The 22020-nt window shown below is 42.0% G+C and overlaps 1 protein-coding gene across 2 annotated transcripts in view; it reads left to right on the forward strand.

Annotated features, from left to right (window-relative positions):
• The window catches only part of ANO6 (anoctamin 6), a 212146-nt gene that overhangs the window by 82630 nt on the left and 107496 nt on the right, over positions 1-22020 (forward strand). For both annotated transcript variants that reach the window (XM_082634721.1, XM_082634722.1), the window contains one exon: positions 3674-3753. In XM_082634721.1, coding sequence (XP_082490847.1) covers positions 3674-3753 — 80 coding nt within the window. The remainder of the gene's footprint in view (positions 1-3673; positions 3754-22020) is intronic.

A 22020-nucleotide genomic window follows, 5' to 3' on the forward strand; every position in this document is an offset into this window, starting at 1 on the left:
AAGCTGCAAAACACCAATTTAAAACCCACCCTCACAGCCACTAGTATAAACACATTTTAGCAAGTTTTAAAGGTGGCTTGCAAGAATGTAATTATCTTGGACAACTTGTTCTGATGTTGGAATAAACAGTTTATTACAATTCCCTGAGTGTAACAGACTGTGCAGTACTTGCTGAATGTAACAGACTGTGTAGTACTTGCTGTCACCCCCTGGCCCCTGGAGTTCTCAGGGGCAAGCACCTTAATTTCGGCTCTGGTTGCAGCTCTGCAAGCCATGGCTCACCTCATCTCTTTCCTGTTTCTGCTTTGGTTCACATTTAGGGGTCCTCTGATGAACTCAGTTTTTCAGAAGCATTAGAATCACTTGTCTGTGTTCTTTTCTACTGCCATTTTCTTGCAGTTCATAGGCTTACAGTGATATGAGTTTAGTGGGCAAGATTCTGAGTGAACCTAAAGTCTAGTCCAGGTACTGGGATGTTTCTTAGTGATGTGCCAAACCTAAATAGCTGAGTCGTTGGCTGATCGTTTGTTTTTGTTAAACAATCACTTAGAGATCTCATAACTCTCACCTATACATACCCAGCTTTCTTTTGGGCCACTGAAGGGAATTTTTCTGTATTGATAGGAACCTAGTCTCTTCTTTCATGAAAGCCTCTAATGGATTAAAAAAATTAATATGCAATTAAAAAGTCACTACAAAGCTAACATCACACTTCATAAAATTAAAAGTAATTTACCATAACTTAATGCTTATTCCATACTCAGTCTACCTAGTTTTGATAAATACAAACAAACCTTCTATCCCTAGTTTTGATAAAAGCAAACCTTTATAGCTGGTTTGTTCAAGTTAGGATCCAGCTGAGTACCACATATAGCTAATGGTTGTTGTGATATTGTGATTTGTAATAAGAAATATATATTTGTTCTTCCTTGGTTCATGTCACAGAGCTCCTTTTTTATTTATTTATTTTATTATTATTATTATTTTTTGGCTGTACCTCGCAGCTCGTGGGGTTTTAGTTCTCCAAACAGGGATTGGAGCAGTGAGAGTGTGGAGCCTTAACCACCGGACCACCAGGGAATTCCCACAGAGCTCCTTTCTTAAAACTCTTGGGATTTCCAACATGATGAGAGGGATAAAGATGCCCTTTGTTATGTTAATGAGGTGCTTGGACAGCCCCTAGGTAACCAAAGGAGGGGGGCTGGCTGCCCAGGGAACCCACCAAGTGATTAGAGGGTAGAAATTTTCAGTCCCACCCCCCTGACCCCCGGGGTAGGGGAGAGGGGCAAGTTGAATCAATTACCAGTGGCCACTGATCATCAATCAGTCATGCCTCTGTAATGAAGCCTCCATAAAACCCCAAAAGGACAGGGTTTGGAGAGCTTCAGGTTGGTGAACGCGTGGAGTTGTGGGGAGAGCAGGGCGCCTGGAGAGGGCATGGAAGCTCTGCACCTCTCCCCACACACCTTGCCCCTGTACCTCCTCATCTGGCTGTGCATCTGTATCCTCTATAACAGAGAACCCCAACCTTTTTGGCACCGGGGACCGGTTTCGTGGAAGACAGTTTTTCCACAGATGGGGGAGGGGCGGGGGATGGTTTCAGGATGATTCAAGGGCATTACATTTATTGTGCGCTTTATTTCTATTATTATTACATTGTAATATATAATGAAATAATTATACAACTCGCCATAATGCAGAATCAGTGGGAGCCCTGAGCTTGTTTTCCTGCAACTAGATGGTCCCATCTGGGGGTGATGGGAGACAGTGACACCCAAAGTGTGTTGCTTATGTCCAGTCTACTCCGTAAGATGCAGCTTAATCGTCACTTGCCACTCACTGATAGAATTTTGATATGAGTCTGCAAGCAATTGATTATGGTCTCTGTGCAGTCAAACCTCTCTGCTAATGATAATCTGTATTGGCAGCCGCTCCCCAGTGCTAACATCACCGCCTCAGCTCCACCTCAGATCATCAGGCATTAGATTCTCATAAGGAGCGCACAACCTAGATCCCTCGCGTGCACAGTTCACGGTAGGGTTTGCACTCCTATGAGAATCTAATGCCGCCGCTGATCTGACAGGAGGCGGAGCTCAGGCGGTAATGTGAGCGATGGGGAGTGGCTGTAAATACAGATGAAGCTTGGCTTGCTCACCTGCCAGCCACTCACCTCCTGCTGTGCGGCCAGGTTCCTAACAGGCCAGGCACCGGTACCAGTCCGTGGTCCGGGGGTTGGGGACCCCTGCTTTATAACATCCTTTATACTAAACCAGTAAATGTAATAAATGTTTCTCTGAGTTCTGTGAGCCACTCTAACAAATTAATTGAGCCTGAGGAGAGGGTGGTGGGAACCTCCGATTTATAGCCAGTTGGTCAGAAGCACAGGTGACAGCATGGACTTCCAATTGGCATCTGAAATGGGGGCAGTCTTGAGCCCATAAACTGTGGAATCTGATGCTACCTTCAGGTAGATCGTGTCAGAACTGAATTAATTGTTCAGTGGTGTAGGAAAAAACACACACTGGAGTTCTGTTCCGTAGGGCTCTTTAAATCTCTAACAGTCTACCTTTTTCATGTCATTGATTTGTTGAAGAGGCTGGACCTGTTGATAAATGAGAATATTTATTTAAATTTATTTAAATGCTTAATAATATTTGACTATTTATGTAAATTTATTTAACTAAGAACATTTTTCTACATGGCCAAAATTACATGGTTATACTTATCGATATTAATATAACCCAACACTTAATCAGTATTCAAATTTTTGCAGTTTGTTTTTAAGTCTTTTACATCTGGATTGTTTAAACCAGGATCCAGCCCAGAACCACACACTGCAAATTGTTGTTTTGTTCTCTTAGTGTCTTTTAATCTGGAACAGTCCCTTTTATTCACATCAGGAACATGTTTACAAGAGGAGACTAGTGTCTTGCAGAACACCCCACCTTCTACATTTGGCTCCTTTATCCCTCTAATACTGTGCTGTCCAGTGTAGTAACCACTAGTCCCATGATGTTATTGAGCTTTTGAAATGTGGCTAGTCCAAACTGAGATGTGTTGTGAGTATAAGAGTACCCCCCAAATGTAAAATAGTTCACTAATAATTTTTTATATTTAATACACACATGTTGAAATGATAATCTGGGTATATCAGGTTAAATAAATCTTACTACTAAAAATAATTTTACCTATTTCTCTTTCTTAATGTAGCTACTAGAATATTTTGTTTGGCTCCCAGTATATTTCTGTTAGATAGTGCTAGGCAACAGATTTTAAAACAGAAGATTACTACCCTAAAATGACTCCACATCAGTTCCCTGACATGTGGAAGAAAAAAGAACATCAATAGGCTAAAGTGTTCCTGAGCTGGAATTTTATAACATTTAGTTGCCATGTCCTTCCATGTGGAAGCTAAGTGATTTTCCATGGTAGATCTAGCCTTAGAGCATTTTAGGACCTAATATCCTACAAGTGTGGCATTGTCCAGTAGATGAAATAGCTGCTGAAGATTTTGAGTGTCCTTATAGCCAAAAGCCTTACATAATGTCAACCTGTAAGTGTGCCACAGATGCTAAAAATAGTTAAGCCAATGCTGACTTAAAAGCAAAAAAATCTATGTGAGCCAACGGAAGTTCATGCTCATTTATTTATTCGTTGTTTTGTTTCTTTTCAGTCTTGGAAAACCTTGAACAGACAATTGTCTCCGGTTTTGGATCACTGGAAAGTCAGCAGGATTTCCGAACCCCGGAGTTTGTGAGTACTACCACTCTATCTTAAATTTGTATCAGTTAGCTAGAGGTTTCTCACAAAGTGGAGAAAGGGGTTTTTTGTTTTGTTTTGTTTTGTTTTTAAATGAGTTCTTGCCTTCAGTGGCTCTAGATCTGGCACAGGCCTCGCTGTTAGGACTCTCTGTGCAAAGTCTCGTCCTCTGGGGAGCAGGTTCCTGAACTACAGCGTCTTGGCATCATGCACTGTAAGCTCGCTCTTCACGCTGCTTGTAATAGCAAATGGGAACTTGTTCTGCAGTAAAATAGCACTGTGTGTCTGAAACTCCCCCTTTATTCATTGATACCCTTGCTACCTGTTTCTGCTCTCAAAAACTCTGGAAACCAGTCTTTACTGAGCACATCCAGGTACACTGACCAGTCCAATTCCTTTTTCATTTTGGAGCCTCAGTAACACAACCTATATGGATACATCTTGTAGGGCTAGGAATATTCTATTGGTTGTTTCTGCTAAGAAGGGAACTAAGTGCTCTCACTAAATTAGACTCATTAAAGATTAGCCATGATTCCTACCCTCAAGGAATCAAAAATCTTATTAGATGCTACTGTGATTTTATTAATGCCTTGTTTAAAGGAAATTAAGCACATACGATGCCTGGTGGAGAATGTCCTTACTAAATAGATTTTATATTAGGCTTATTTGAAGAGGATGATGGGAAGAAGTGTGTCTCTAATTCCTATACCATGTTATTGCACCAGATGTGTAAGGAAAGCATGCCAGGATCCACCTAGATTTACTGATTTTTGCCCCCTGCTGCAAATGGCTTGTCTACCAACTTAACAATGGAAAAATCTTTTTTTTTATTTTCAAAATATGATGTATAGTCGCCACTCCAGTAATCGGCAGAGCACAATTATATTATTGATAGCGGAAAAAAACAACAACAAAAAACCACCTCATTATGTGCTTTCCCTCTTCTCACACACTCTTTATGGATTGTCCCCTCAAGTCAGCCAAGAGTAAGGAAACTAGGCACGTCTCTGGACTGAAAAGGGATCGCACATGAGATTCTATCCACAATGCCATTTTATTTCAAAGTGTGGGACTCCTGTGGTGTACTAGCAGATTGCCTACTGTGAAAATCACTTGGATATAATGGAAAGACATAGTATTCAATGACTTCCCTATTATATTCAGTGAGATTTTCAGCGAAGCAAAATTGTGAATGCTAACCAATATTCCTGCATCTTAAAGTAACAGAGCAGCTTTGTGTTTTTTCTGACTTCTGCCGTTACAGCCCCAAAGTAGAATTGACACAGATATTTCACGTTTGAGTATGATATTGGTACAGACTCATGGAGCTGACCTTTTTCTGTTTTGTTATTTTCTAAAAAAAAAATAGCTTTATTTATTTATTTATTTTGGCTGCGTTGGGTCTTTGTTGCTGTGCGGGGGCTGCTCTTTGTTGTGGTGCACAGGCTTCTCACTGTGGTGGCTTCTCTTGTTGTGGAGCAGGGCCTCTAGCTGCGTGGGCTTCAGTAGTTGTGGCACGCGGGCTCCAGAGTGCAGGCTTAGTAGTTGTGGCGCACGGGCTTAGTTGCTCTGCGGCATGTGGGATCTTCCTGGACCAGGGCTCAAACCCGTGTCCCTTGCACTCGCAGGTGGATTCTTAACCACTGCGCCACCAGGGAAGCCCCGATGCTGAAATTGTTCATCACAGTTTCCTTATTTGTGTGGTTGATATCAGATCTCTATATCCTGGTTATTATCCTTCTCTAATTGTGTGTTCATATCAAATTCAGGGAGGAATCTGTGATTTTCTTGTGCTTTATAAATTTTCACACATCTGATGATCATTGCCTGCCACATCTTTGTGTAGCACATACATATCTGCTTGTGTTTTCTCGTCAGCATCACTGTAGCCCATGTACTCCCAGTTCCATAGTAAACATGTGTTTCCTGAGCTGTCTCCATGGTAAACAAACAGGAGGTATAGAAGCCGCCTTGAGAATAGGGTACTCAGGGAACTCAGGCCTGATATTTAAGGGAAGCCTCTTTTGTAGGCAGAAAGTTACAGCATCGGTCAGAATGGGTGGCTGCAGTTGGGGAGGAGGCGGATTGGGCACATGCCAGGACAAAGTCAGCTAAGTTGATCCAAACCAGAATCTTAAATTAGAAACAGGGACAACAGTACAAAACTGGGAGCAAAAGGAGCCCCCAAAAATAAAAAATAAAAAATAAATTAAGTATGTATATGCCCCCCACCCCCCCAAAAAAAAAGAGCCCAAAGGCAAAGCAAAATTGGAAACAGAAAAGAGAGAGAAGAATAAAAGGAACTGGATAATCAGTCTTCTGTTCTTCTCCGGGTGGCATTTCGGAAGGTCCAGCCGCAGTTTGCTGAGTTGAACTGAAATAAAGCAAGGCATAGACCATGTTTACTCAGGCCTTATCCTCAAATAGTTCAGATTTTAGAAGGATGAAGAGCCCAGTGTTTTTGTACAACAGAATGTATTTATATAGTTTGGCCAAGAGGGAGGACAAAATCCTTATCATTATTCGTTTGTTTCCTTCAGAATTTGTTTTTCTTTCGTTTGAAACAAGGCCTGAGAGCGGTGCTCGTTATGGCATGATAAGTACATTAAAGGTTTCCTTCCCAGTTCAGGTGTGTAGTATGACTAGTCAGACAAAATATTGCCGTGTAGTCTACATAAATCACGGATAAAGAAATGCTGTTGTGAATCCCTCATGTGCCTGCAGACAGCGGCCACCTTGCAGGGCAGAGTTTGTCCCGTGATCACATGTTGCCCCTCCCCACTGTCTGCTCCACTCTGTGGACTGAAGTGGGTGAGTTTAGCCAAACCATGCTGACATGTTAAAAGGTGAATGAAGACGTGAACATAGGTGCATGTGTTGTTGCCACCCCAAAGCTTGTGAGGAGCTGGGAACATGTTGAAACTAGACATAGACCCACTCCGAGGTGAGGTGCATGTGTGGGTGAGGGTCAAGGTGAAAGGGACCTGGCTAAGGGCTGACCTTACCGAGAGTCCCTTGGTTATCTCACTATGGTGGGAAACCACCTCTGTCGTGGTTCAGTTTTTTGTTTAAGCACAATGAAAATCTGTTTTATAACCTGCTTTGTTAACTTAATGCTTTACTCTGAACATTTTCCCATGCCGTTTTTTCCCCAGTTTTATTGAGATATAATTGACATATAGCACAGTGTAAGTTTAAGGTGTACAGCGCCATGCTGGTTATTTCCTCTGACATTGATATCGTCTCTGACATTTTCTGTTCCCTTGTGCCAATGAACTGTAATTCATTACATTAGAATTTTCAAAGCAGTTAGTTCAAGAGGGAACTTGTCGAGGAAATGGTGGCATGGTCGGATGCTCAGGACCATGTGATTGGTGACCATCATTTTGGGACACGGACCCTGAAAGTAGATGGGGTGTGTGAGGACAGGTATCAGACTCTGAGGAAAGGGATTGACCAAAGTGAGGCTGGGAACTGAGTACCAGAGACCCAGGTAAACTTGTAGGAGTTCAGACTAGAAGTAGAGACTGCAGTACTAGCCAAGCTGGTTAAAACCAAGGATGGGGAGCCATCCACATGGTGATGGAGCATATAGAGATGGTCCTGCAGAATGGCAGCACAGATGTAGGGCATCCCAGGCTTCCACCAGTGCTCCCAGTCCCAGATGTAGTTAAGAGCAAAGGTGATCTAGGCGTCACTGCAGGGACCCAGCCGGCGTGACTGCCCCAGCAGACCCCAGGTTGATCCAAGCCCCAGGGAGTAGAAAAAAACCTGGGGATTGAGGGGTTAGTAGGGGGAAATGTTGGGTAGTGGTCAAGGCTCTTTCTAGAAACCCTGCCTCTGTTGGCACTGACCCAGGAACTCACATGGGTCTGATTGCCTGAGTATACATAGGGTGAGGGATGGGGTATGGGGAGGAATTCTGATCTAGCAACGGTGAATCTGCTTGCAGCAAGCTGGATAGAAACCAGGCTGCAGTCAACATGAGAACACGTGGAAGGAAAGAGAAGGCTAAGGAATTACATTTTATGATCTAAGTCTCGATAATAATACCCTCTCTTTTGGCCTTTCCAGAACTTGAGGTTTATTTATGACTCCCTGGGCTTTTTAGAGACAGGAGGATTCTTATAGCCTCTTGTCTCATGCCAGTTGATGATGTTTCCCTTTGTTTACCTTCTACCAAATTTGGTGTAAGTAATAAGATAGAGTTTGGGCTGGCAAAAGAATATTAGGATTACGACAGGGTAAACCAGGGAAGATGATGAGAAACCTCAGGATTTAGAAAAGGAAAAGAGACTCGGGAAGATGAGGATTAAAGTGGAGCAAATATGTTCCCTTCGTTCAGCACTCATGGTTATGCAGAGAGAAGGAGGTCGGAAGAGTTCTTATGCCATTTGGAATTTTGTGTAACTGGCTCCCTTTTTGAGAGAAGATACTGCTTAATAGAGAATACAGTTGATTTCCTGAAATTCAAATTTGATTGTCTTTAACTAGATGAAAATATATGTGACCTTGAAGAAAGAGCTAAAATCTTAATTCAGTCAACAAATATTTATTTGATGTCTACTATTTTAAGCACTATAGTGGACAAACAGAAAACATCCCTGCACGTGTGGAGCTTACATTTTGGTAGGGGAGACATAAAACACAAAATAAATAAAACACAACATGTCAGAGGATGGTAAATCCTTCAGAGAAGAATAAAGGAAGGATTATATGTGTGTGTTGCAGAGGGAGTTGCTTACAGTTTTCAACAAGGTGTACAGGGCAAATCTCACTGAGAAGGTGATCAGTGGAAAGGCCTGAAGCAGGGATGCTGGAGCAAACTCTTTGGAAAACTAGATGAAGAGCATTCCAGGCAGAGGGAACAACAGGAACAAAGGTCTTGAGGTGGGAGTTTGTGGAAGGTTTGGGGAAAGGAGACCAATGTGACTGGAGTAGAATGAAGGGCGGTGAGAATAGTAGCTAGTGGGGACTTTATAGGCGATTGTAAACACTTTGGTTTTACTCTGAGTGAGCTGGGAAGTTATTTGAGGGTGTTGTCTGAAAAAAATGCACAACCTAAAAGTTGAGAGTTATGTTTTATTTGGTGGACTTTCTTAGGACTTCAAGCCTGGGAGACAACATCTCAAATAACTCTGAGAGACTGCTCCGAAGAAGCAAGGAGGGAGGCCAGGATATATAGAAGTTTTTGCAACAAAAGACCAAGTAGTCAGAACATCAAAGGATTACTGTTAAGAAAAGAAAACCAGACATCTCAAGTTAAGGAATTTAGTGCTTTTCTATGTATGGGAAGGTGCGAGAGTCTGGGCTCACTGAAATCACTCCTTTGAGATGCACCTTAGCTATCTGGGGGCCAGTCTCCTCAGGTGCATTGTATGGGGGTGGCTGCAGCAGCTGACTGCTAGATGAGCTTGGCAGTGGGCAGCCTGTTTGTCTCCATCCTGAGTTCCCTCAGCGCTCACCGTCCAGGCGGCTGCAATGTGAAGCAACAACCTTTGTTTACTGATATGGCAGGCAATATTTTAGTTCTCAAGGGTAACCCTTGGGAAGATAAACTGGGGGGTTTTGAGTAGAAGGGTGACTTTACCTGACCTCACCTAATTTTAGCAGGATCACTTTGGCTATTGTGAGAACAGTATGGTGGAACAGAGCAGAAGCAGGAAGGTCTATTGGGCTTTTCAGGAATCCATGCGAGAGATGGTGGTGGCTTGGTCCTGAGTGTTAACTATGGCAGCAGTGAGATATACTCAAATTCTCGGTATGTTTTGAAGGTAGAACCAACAGGATTTTTTGACAGATCAGCTGTGAGGTGTACGAGAAAGAGCAATCAAGGATGACTCCCAAGATTTTTGACCTGGAAGATTATGGAAGGAACAGCTGGAAGGGAGACTACTCAGAGGAAAACCAAAATTCTGTTCTGGGTATGTCAAGCTTGAGACATTCAGTCCAAGTTCAAGAGAAGGATCTAGCTAGAGATCTGGGAGTTGTCAGCACACGAACAGTATTTAAAGCTATGGGACTGGAGATGAGCAGCAAGGGAGAGGGTGAGATGAATCAGGAAGAAAGCCTGGCCTGAGCTCTGGGGGGTTCAAGTGTTTACAGGTCAGGGAGAGAGGAGGAAGCATCAGCAGAGGAGACTGAGAAGGAGGAACCAGTGAGGTGGTGAAAAACAAGGAGAGTACTGGAAGCCAAAGGAAGAAAGTATAAAGTAGGAAGGAATGCCCAAATGCTGCTGATGAGGATGGGAGGTTGCAGTTAGCAATATGGCAGAGACCTTGACAAGAGAGGTCTCAGCTGAGTGCTGGGACCCAAAACCTCATTAGAGAGGATTCAAAATGGAATGGGAGAAGAGGAATGGGATACTGGCATTTAGATAACACTTTCAAAAATTCTTGCCGAACAAGAATACAGAGAAGGGGGGTATTATCTGCAAGGGCGTTAGGTTGAAAAGAGTTTTAAAATTTATCTAGTTAGTTTTAAGATGGCAGGAATGGTTGTTGGTAAAGTGATGGAAATAATCCAGTAGAGAGAGAAACTTGAGAAACTTTGAAAATGCAGGAGTGTGAGGGGGAAGAATTTCTGGAGTGATGACCTTGAGAGGGCAAGAAGGGGATGGAATCTCCTCCTTATGGGAGGAGAAGTGGGCATCCACCTAGAGCTTTAGAGACAGTTCATTCTTAGAAGTAGGAGGGAAGCCAGTGTATTAGGACCCAGGTGGAATTAGATCAATAGATCTGCTAGTAGGAGCTTGTTGAAGTTTTTTCTTGGCTGCTTCTCATTTATCAATGAAATGGGAAACAAGCCATTAGCTAAGATTGAGGAAGGAAGAGAGATGAAGAGATCTGAAGAGAGAGAAGGTATGAGACAGTCATCTGAGAGTGAATGCACTGGGTAATGGAACATGATTGCCTGGCAGCCCTAAGAGCCCACTTGAGGTTAGTTGCTTTTCCCATTTAAGTCCAGCTTGGGGGAGTAGGTGTGGAGCAGGCAGAGTTTGATTTACTTGTTTTGGGGTTTCTCCAGGTCAGTTCAGCAAAGCAAGACAAGGGTAAGGGAGTTGTAGGGTGTTTGCAAGAGTAGAGGACCACAGACATGAGGAAGGTGGGGCAATAGGATCAATAGATTTCTACCCTAGTGGGGTTTGGTAATTTTGGGAGTTTGGGGTATTGAAGAGCATGAGCTGGAGAAATAGGAGGTGGTAGTGGAGAGTCAGATGTTTATAACTGAGGGAGGAGTAGTAAGTGGTACAGACCAGGTCTGGGCTATGAACACTGGAATTCTGGGCTGAGGCAGGGTGGATTTGCACAGACAGGGTGTGGGAAGGATTATATATGTGGATAAGGAAAGCCCCGAGGATTATGTCAGGAGTAGTGTGTTGGAGAAGTAACAGTGAACCAAGGCTTAAATCTCCAAGGAATAAGGGGCAATGACTCAAGAATCAATAGATGGCTGCAGAAAGAGAACACCAGAGAGGTAGGAGGAAAATCTGGAGAGTGAGAGGATAGAAGCTGAGAAACAGATGAAGTGATGAGTAGTTTCAGGTGTTGCATAGGGATCATCATCTCAGGATTTCTCAACCTCAGCACCACTGACATTTTGGCCTGGATTTCTCTTTGTTGTAGGAGGCTATCCTATGCATTGTAGGATATTTAGCAGCATCCCTGGCCTCTACCCATGAGATGCAAAGGACCCTCTCCCCAGGTGTGATCACCAAATATCTCCAGACATCACCAAAATTGTCCCCATTTGACAATCACTGAGTGAGGTGAATAAAGAAAAGGCATTGAGGTCACTGGTGTCCTCTGAGAGGGCTGCTTCTCAGGAGTGTTGAGGATGCTACTTTAATCCAGATTAGAGTGGATTATGGAATGAGAAGGAGAAAGGGAAGTAGAAAATACTGACCTCTCTATCAAGGGAGGAGATTGAAGGGCTAGTGAATGAGAGAAAACTGGAGGAGAATATGAGGGCCAGGGATGATTACCTTCTGTCAAGTGGAGAGACTTGCACACATGTACATGTTGATAGGAAGGATCCATGTGAGAGGAACAGGTGACTCTAGAGCAGCGGTCCCCAACCTTTTCGGCGCCAGGGACTGGTTTCTTGGAAGACCATTTTTCCACAGACGGGGTGGGGGGCGATGGTTCAGGTGGTAACGTGAGCAGTGGGGAGCAGTGGGGAGCGATGGGGAGCGGCAGATGAAGCTTCCCTGGCTCGCCCGCCGCTCACCTCCTGCTGTGCGGCCCCGTTCCTCATGGGCCAAGGACTGGCACTGGTCCATGGCCCGGGGGTCGGGGACCCCTGTTCTAGAGGAGAGAGCTGCCTTGCAAAAGGCCGTGGAATGGTTTGTAGATATGGAGGAGTCCTCATTAGGTAGGAGGAGCAGCGTCTCAGGCAGGCACAGGTGAGGAGGGCAGATGCTCTTGGTTTATGGACTTGATGGAGAGAAGCTGAGGGAGTTCCCAACTGACAGCTTCAATTCTCAGCGACCAGGTCAGGGACCCGGTCAGCGGGGACCAAGCTGACCTGGAGAAACCTAGAAAAAGTGCTAGGCTTTCTGGGCAGTGGTGAGGGCCCGTGTAGGGCTGAGGAGCCTGAATTTGCAATGATACCAAGCTGCCCTGCTGTGGCTTTCTCCGGCATCACTCAGACACCGAGAAAGGGCATAGCGGGCTGCAGCCAGAGGCATGGCTTTGCTCGATGGCCATGATGGAAAGAGTTCTGGCGAGAGTGTTACTGAAAGGCTGAACTGGGAAGTGTAACCTTAAAAAAGGAGGGGAGGGAAGAAAAAGAGCATCTGCAGATTGATTAGAAAAAGTCATGGGGCCTCTGAGGGCACTGTAAAATGAGAAGATGCTGGTGTTCTCAGAAAGAGGGATTCTTGAGTAAGTGACTTTGAAATGGAAGATTTTCAAGTGATAACAAGGTCCAGGACGGGACCATGGCAGTTAATGCATGAAAGGGAGACCGTTGGAGATAAGGGGTCAATTTACTGAGGGACCAAGGTGCACTGGTCATGTCTGTGGATGCAGATGTGCTTCTTGTCTGATGGAGGACTTGGAACAGAGAGGGAAATGTGAACCAGGGCTGGATTTTCAATGAACCAGGAGCAGCAGCTGGGAAATAAGAGATGCTAGGCTCTGCGAAACTCTAAGGGTATATTCTACTTGCATGGACCTACATGGAACTGTCTTTTTTCTTCCAAGAACATTGGAGAGTAATACTCTGGAAGTGGCACATAGAACCAGGAGAACGTCAATCTTACTTCTTTTCCCTGACATGGAAATGGTCTGAGAGAAAAATCAGAGCCCACTGCCTATGGGTCTGCAGATTTTTGTTTTCATGTTTTGATTCAAAGTGGTTGGTCAAGTTTTCTTTCAAAGTAGGCTCAAGGATCCATTTTCATGTTTGTTCCCCCGCCCCCCCCCCCCCCACAAATCCAGACTTCATTTTGGTTATTTCTGGTCTAAACGTCCCTGAGGCAACTGAATTGGTGCTGGGGCTATTGAGAGAGAATAAGGTTTGTTTTATGGTCAGTCCAAGGTCTTCCTTGCGAATCCCAAGAAACCCAACTTAAGTCCCAAAGTCTGCCTCAAACTCCAACGATCTTCAGGATACAGAAAACTGGGGATAAAGCAGGACTTTTCCGTTCAAGTATTTCTATACTTGGACTTACACTCTTGTGCCTTCTATAAACAGAGAAGTAGGGTGGCTTTGCCTTGTAACTTCATGGCACTAACTTCACTAAACTAAAACGGAAAAGAAACACAACTAAAAAAGGAAACATTTCTCCAAAGAAGACATAAAGATGGCCAAAAAGCACATGAAAAGATGTTCAGCATCACTAATTATTAGAGAAATGCAAATCAAAACTGCAGTGTGGTAACACCTCACACGGGTCAGAATGGCCATCGTCAGAAAGTCTACAAACAGTAAATGCTGGAGAGGGTGTGGAGAAAAGGGAACCCTCCTTACGCTGTCGGTGGGAATGTAAATTGATACAACCATTATGGAGAACAGTATGGAGGTTCCTTAAAAAACTAAACATAGAACTACCATATGATCCCGCAATCCCACTCCTGGGCATATATCCGGAGAAAACCATAATTTGAAAAGATACATGCAACCCAGTGTTCACTGCAGCACTATTTACAATAGCCAGGTCATGGAAGCAACCTAAATGTCCATTGACAGGAGAATGAATAAAGAAGATGTGGTACATATATACAGTGGACTATTATTCAGCTATAAAAAAAGAATGAAATAATGCTATTTGCAGCAACATGGATGGACCTAGAGATTATCATACTAAGTGAAGTAAGTCAGTCAGAGAAAACAAATAGCATATGATATCACTTATGTGTGGAATCTAATAAAAGTGATACAAATGAACTTATTTACAAAACAGACACAGACTCACAGATTTTGAAAACAAATTTATGGTTACCAAAGGGAAAGGGATGGGGGAGACTGACAAATTAGGAGATTGGGATTAACATATACACACTATTATACATAAAATAGATAACTAATAAGGACCTACTGTATAGCACAGGGAACTCTGCTCACTATTCTGTAATAATCTATATGAGAAAAGAAACTGAAAAATTATGTATAGCTGATTCGCTTTGCTGTACACCTGAAACTAACACAACATTGTACATCAACGATGCTCCAATAAAAATTTTTTTAAAAGGTGGTGGGGAGAACCAAACAAAAGAACATTAATTTAGCAAAAGGAGGCTCAAAAAGAGAAATGATATCAAAGATAAACTGGATAGTTAGCATTGCTAAATTGGCCCATTTTTTGTGGTAAGAATTCACAGGGCATTTCAGCGTTGAAAGCTTTTTGTGCATTCAGGAGAAAAAGGTGATGGTGCTTTTGCCTGAATATGGGAAAGGGGGACCTACTCATCTGTTTTATGTGGCTGATTCAGAAGCTACATTTGTGGATTTGTTAGGATTCGAGGGTAGGAGCGAAAATAGGCAGTCCAAGACGCAAAGATCTCAGAAATTTCTTTCCGAGTCACTTTTTTGGAATGTAGGATGTGTTTTCCCAGAGAAACAGTCATAAATGGTGAGTAGGCTTCTAGGCCCAGCCAGGCCAGACTAGCTAAAGCCAGTTGAACGCAGAGTGCTAACAAATTATCATTCTGTGCATTAGCACTAATCCTTTGGAACACTCCAATCTTATTTTTTTCCATTATTACTAAAAAAGTGTGAATAAAACTAAAGTACAGAGTGAGTGAGTGAGTTGAGGCTTGTGAACAAATGCTTAGCGTCATAAGTGAAAGAGAAAAGGACTGATTCTGAGTTATGCTAGGCCTTAAAGAAGCAGTAATGGGTCCCAAACCTGAGGAAAACAATTTAATGGTACAAGATGACAGAGAAGAAAAAGGCTTATCAGCTTCTATATTACAACTTTTGTCTTTTCTGCTAATGAAGGTGATCTTTAGATTGAAATGGTTCAAGTCCTGGTAAGGGGCTATAGAGGTCCATGCTGCACGAGACAGTTTTGGAAAGGAATAAAATTATTCCAAAGGAATTAAATTTCCTGACTAGAACAATTGTGTATCCAGTAGGGTATTAAAAGAGCATATAAATTTGCTCATGGGACCACAGTTGGTCATCTTGAGGTGATGTGGGGACCAGGACAGGTGCCAGAAGAGTAGCGGGAGGGACAAATGTGACAGTTTTCAAAAGGGGTGGTGTTAGAGTGGAAGCTGGGCATAGACTGAATTCTGATAAATGGAGACATTGAAGCTGGAGCATTAATCTCCAGGGATATTACAGCTGATATATTTTTTTAAAAAGCAGATGGACTGTGAATGTTAAAAAAAAAAAGAAAACGTCATCAGGAACCAATATAAGTTCAGTAAAAATAAGTCACGTCAAACTGAGAGCACGTTACCTTTTTTTTTTTTTAATGGGCATGATTAGGCTTGTAGAACAGGAGAAAGCCACAGATACTTTATGTTTTGAGTTTAGCAAGATGTGTGGAAAAAAATCGCATTTAAGTACAGAATGAAGAAATGTGTGCCTAGTGAGAGTGTGCTTATCTGGGTAACTGATCTTACCAAGACTCTGGAATAATGGATGGAAATGAATTTCTAGAGGAGACAAAAATCAATATGAATTAAAGTCAGCTCTTGCTCCTAATTCATAAAGATCATCCGCCTAAGGAAAGATCATAAGAGCTGAGGCTAATGACTGATCACATGAAGAGGTTAGGTATTTGGTTAATTCAACTCAGTATGAACCGAGCATGTAATAACAGTATCTGAAAGTTTATGCAAATCTGGGTTGCATTCGTACCTATGTGTTCAGAACCAAGACAGTACTGGGCTTCTCCTGTTGAATATTGGTAAAGCCACCTGCCAGTCTGGGTGCTCCATTTTAAGGGGAAGCATACTGAGAGGAGAAAGATGAGCATGGTGGTGGATCCTGACACAGGCAAGAACATGACAACAACTTTAAATATTCGACAATGGTAATAGGTGGATGAAGGTGCAAAATATGGTATTAAGACCCATGGATATGAGGTATATGTAGGCAGACAGATTTCATTTCAGTGGAAAGACGTTCTCATAATTAAACTACCTTAGTTCCTTGGAGTAGTTCACATACAGACGTACTGGATAACAACAGTCTAGGCAGGAGATGATGAATGGTTGAACAAGCCAGTGGGGGAGGAAAGGAAGAGCATGCATGTTTCATGTGCAGCAGGACCGAATGTAGTTCAGTCATAGTAGTTGATGGAAAGCGAGGAAGGAGGGAAAGAGAGGATGTTTCTGGGAACGTACTACTTCAGTCAGGTATACGTGGCTCACAGATGAAGTTGAGTTGCTTTCATTTTATTTTATATTTCCTTCATTCAACCTGTTATCATCAGCAGCCAAATTATGTAATTGATTAAAACCCTTTCCTCCATAGCAGTGTTCATTCTACCTGGTTTTATTCCCCTATTTTCAGAAACCCTTGACTGTAAAATGCTTTGTGAATTCCTGCCCCACAATGCATCCCATTTGAAATTCAGCGAGCTATCTGTTATCTGGGGAATGTCAAAGTTAATTTGACAAAAACATTCATGAGGAAAGCAGGGAGCCCTGGGCATTCTGAGGGCATTCTGAGCAAAGATGTGATATCAGTATTTACTGTGGAACTCATTTGATTATAAGTCATCTAGAAGCATATCACAGTTATGGCCAAAAAAGCCCACAGAAGCAAAAGAATTGAGTTAAAGCTGAGAGTCTGCTGGTAAATGACCTGACCATGCCATGACCTAAAAGCAGCGTTAATAAAAAGTTGAAATAAAAATTTAAAGAGAAACACAGAACTTGGTGGAAATGTTTACACAATATGAATTCACAGTATTCCTAGAAAATTGAAAAGGGGGAGCCCAGTGAGATTTCAACTGCAGCTCTTCCTCCCAACTCTTCATTAATTTGGAAGGCTTAGGGGCTTTGGAAAAATGATTTAAAATTCTTTTATTCCTGAAGTCCCAATAGTTAACTGTAGTTTTCCTTATTTCAACAATAATAATAAAAAGTGCATTTTTACTATAAGTTTCAAATGTATTAAGTCTGTCTCTGGTTAAAACAAAAACAAAAACAAAAAATTATAAATATGCTTTTACCCTGAAAACCCTAATGGCTCCTTCAAAGAGAAAGTGCATTTATGGTTCCTTCTTCCAAGTCACTTTTCGAAATGTAGATTAATGTGATCTGACAGATTGTAATAACTACCAAAGAGCATTTTCATTAATTATAATGGGCAAACCAATAATACGGATCTTTGCCATGTTAGTATGAATTAGAATATATCCAGTCAGGGCCATACTTCTAGCTGGAGCAAAATTTGACTGCAGAGTCCAAATCCCTTAGAATGAAAACACATAATGAAAATTTTGACAGATCATTTAGTGATGCTAATGGTATCACCACCCTTTCATGCACTTTCATTAGCCTTAAGTGTTTTTAAAAAGTAAACTGTCTTGTGAAAGAGGAAGAAGAGAGGCGAACGAGAGGAGGCACTTCTGTGACTTTGAAAAGCGTTTTTACTCTAAAAAAAAAAAAAATTTCTTCTTTGTGAGGGAAAGTTCTAGAAGTTCCCGCAGGAAGCTGAGCTTGGATAGAGTTCCAGGGGGTCAGAGCCCTCTGTCCCTACTCGACTCTGCTCTCAGTCCCTTGGGAAAAAAGTCGATTTTCCTTTTAAGACCTCAGTCTTCTCATGAATAAAAAGCAGAAAAATCAGCAGTAGATTTCCTCACAGGAGTGTTATTCAGTGACTACACAGAGATTGAAAAGCATTTTAGCTATCTGAAAAGCGTGTTCATAGAATAATAATACAGTGAGAATTCTTACCTAACATTTATGGATTGGCTTATAGTTGGCAAAGCACATTGCAGGCACAGGGCTAGCTAGCCATGAAATGGCCACGACCCCACATTGTGCAGCCCAGCCAAACCCTTCTTGTTCCCTTGCACATGAAATCAGACTGTGTTTGCATCAGGAATTAGTTCTGCTCTCCTTAGAAGAGCGCACAGGAGCATTTGTGACTTAGGCTCCTGAGAAAGTAGTTACAGGCACTTAGGTACCTACCAAATTATCAATGGGTTGAGAATTAATCATACCCGGCATTATTACAAAATATCAATGGTACGGTCTGTTAATAAATATGTAAAGCACTTACTAACCCTTGCTGATAGAATTTCCAATTGAACTAGAAATAAGAGCTATTTATGCACTGTTTTGAATAAACCACTATCAGCTTCACTCAATTTTTACAGTAAAATTTTTGTTTATTCCATCACATAATATTCATTTATCAGTGTGCTTCAAGGAATAATACCAAGCAGCATATCTCAGTGTTTAGCCTCAAGACCAAGAGTGGGTATTACTGATGCCTCTGTCCCCTGCACATTGTATTGTTATCTGACAGATGTTAGTCATGCAACTGATGCTGGTTGGTTGGTTGAAAGAATGTAAGACAGTGTGCTGTGTTTGATGATTTCCAGGGGCACTTACAGCAGAGATGCCAGAGGGGTTCAGTTTGGACTGTAGTTCTCAACCCGGCTGTGCATTAGAATTACCAGAGAAACTCTTTTAAAACATGAAGGCCCAAGCTCCACCTTCATGTACTAATCTGGCTCTTGCATATGTTTATATAAAGAACCTGAATATGTTTATAAAAGTTTACAGAGGTGACTCAAATGTGCAGCCAGGTCAAAAATCATTGTCTTTGAAAAATCAGGTTTGTATTTTTGAAGAAGGTGGTATATATTGCAACCTTGAAGGGTACATTTCATTAAGTACTGAAATCTGTACCAGTCGAGGTTTTACCAGAAAACAGAACCTGTAGGATCACGCACATAAACACACATGTGTACACATGTGTATATATGTATGTGTATAAATATATCTATACAGGTGTGTACACATATGTACACACATATATATCTATATTAATACACACATGCAGAGAAATATTTATTAAATAGATTTATCTCAAGGAACCTGCTTCCACAAATGTAGATTCTAATCTGTGGGGCACCGTGGCCGGAAGGGCAGGCTGGAAACTCTCGGGCAGGGGTTGACCCTGCAGTCCAGAGGGGGAATTTCTTTTTCTCAGAGAAGCCTTAGTTTTTCTCTTAAGGCCAGTCAACTGATTGGATGAGTCCCACTCAGATCATTTCTTTTATTTAAAGTCATCTGATTGCAGATGTTAACCACACCTACAGAATACGTTCATAGCAACTCTTAGATTCGTGTTTCATTGCATAACTGGGAATTAAAGCCCAGGCAAACCGCTGCATAAATCTAACCATCCCGGTGGATACACTACAGGAAGGTATCCTGATAGCATGACCTACGCCAGTAAATGAAAGTGGAAAAGAGTGAGGTGTGCCCAGTTTGTATCGAGCACAGAGTTGATCTAGGGGAGTGGGAGGAGATGAAGTTTAAAAAACAGTTTAGGGTAGAATGTAGCAGTCTCCAACTAAGGGTTTGGACCCTTGAACTGAAAAGACAAAGCAAATCTGTAGCGGTGGCACTTTCTCTGACCATGTTTTCGTCTGTTCTGTGTCTTTGCTGTCCACTTAGCTACACCTGGTTGTGGAGGCACTTGAAATGTGGCTAGTGAGACAGAAGAACTGCATTTGTAATTCTGTTTCATTTTAATTCATGTAAATTAAATAGCCCCACGCGGCTAGTAGCTACTATATTGGACAGTGCCGCCAGAGAGAGATCACTCTGGCAGGAGGGTCCAGGAGGCATCCGAAGGAGAAACAACGCAAGCTGTCTAGTTAGTAACCTACTCTGGTAGTCCTGCTGCAGGGTGGGTGGAGGCTGGGAAAGTGGGAAGGGAGAGAGAAAGACAGATGTGAGGGAGGAGATCAAAGTTTACCCTGTGCTTGGCCACTTCACCATCTTTCCAGCTACTTTTCTGTCTACCTTCCTGCCGTCCCTTCCTCTTACACCCAAGCCCCTCCTATCTGTCACATGTCCTCAGAGCTCGCCCCAGCTTCTCTCTGCTCACCAGCTCCTCTCACACTCACTTCCTCAGCTTCAATTGCAAGCTCTGTGTTAACAGCTCCCAAGTTTATACTTGTAGCCTTAGATCTCTCCTCTCAACCCCAGCCCCCTAGTGTCGACACTTGAAAATCTAACAGATTCTTAGTCTTCCCCTCCTAATCATATTTCCCTTCCAGTTTTCTGAATTTTGGTAAATATAATCTCCATCCTGTCAGCTGCTCAAGCTGGAAACCTGAGAATCCTCCCGATCCCTTATTTCCGACCTGCTGATTCCCTGGACTCTCCCATCTCCCCATTCCCACTGTGCCACCCATGATCTACTCTCTGAGCAGTTCCTTTAAAAACAGAAATCACACCAATTCGTTTCTTCTATGATGTGTAATGGAATTTCCCCTGTGTTGCTTTAGCTATCATATTACTAAATGTCATAGGATAAAGGGTTAATTAATTTCAGTTGATTTATTTAATAATATTTATCTAGCTAATATTTCTATAACCCTGTTAAGTAGGTACAATTGAGAAATTTCATTGAAATATCCCTTGGGGCATATAGTCTAGTGAGATAGACATTAATCAAATAATTACATAAATAATTAGACAGTTAAAATTGTAAGAGGTGACATTTAAAGACGAGTATAAGGTGCTCTGAGAGAATGTGAGGGGGGGACCTAAGCTACCGGGAAGGTCAGGAGATGGTAAAGAGGTCACGCCTCTTTTTTCTTTCTTTTTTTTTTTTTTTTTTTTTTTTTCGGTATGCGGGCCTCTCACTGTTGTGGCCTCTCCCATTGCGGAGCACAGGCTCCGGACGCACAGGCTCAGCGGCCATGGCTCACGGGCCCAGCCGCTCCGTGGCATGTGGGATCTTCCCGGACCCGGGCAGGAACCCGTGTCCCCTGCATTGGCAGACAGACTCCCAACCACTGTGCCACCTGGGAAGCCCAACTTTTTATATTCTTACACTTTATATCCTTAATAAAGTATTGACTCCAAAGAGCATTTTTATGTGGATATACCTATCAATATTAGATATTGATAGTATTATAACTTAAAACTGAAAAAACTATTAATTCATTTAAACATAACCAACAACAAACTCAGTATACATTAAAATAAATATTTTATGAAAAGTGACTTTTCTAAAACAAAAACATTAGTAAGAGGGTGGCATTATTTTATGTATTTTACAGATCTCTTTAAGAGAAGACAGCTGATTCTTCTATTTGCTTCTTTTAACTTCAATTAAAAGTTGCAATATTTTGTTTTGGTTGAAGTATATGAAATAGATACAGCCTTACACAGATAGGTAGGTAGAAAAGAGGGGAGTATTTTAAAGCCTTTTCAGGTAATTGTCGATATTCTTCTTTGAAACCACATTAAAACTCAACAACTGGTAGTTTCTTAAAGATTGCTTGTGACGTGGAATGCAAAACTGTTTCAGTGAACTTTTATGTATTAAAAACCTGTCTTGCATCTTTTACGTGCTGTTGGTCTTCTGCATTTCCTCTTTGGAAAAATATCTATTCAGTTCTTATGCCTACTTTTTAATTGGATTGTTTGTTTTTAGATGTTGAGTTGTATGAGCTCTATATATATGTTGGATAATAACCCCTTACTGGTCATGTCATTTGCAAAGACCTTCTCCATTCAGTAGGTTGTCCTTGCAAAAGCTTTTTTTTTTTTTTTTTTTTTTTTTTTGCGGTATGCGGGCCTCTCACTGTTGTGGCCTCTC

The sequence above is a fragment of the Mesoplodon mirus genome (assembly GCF_964341445.2).
Source record: "Mesoplodon mirus genome assembly, chromosome: 11".
Lineage (NCBI taxonomy): Eukaryota > Metazoa > Chordata > Mammalia > Artiodactyla > Ziphiidae > Mesoplodon > Mesoplodon mirus.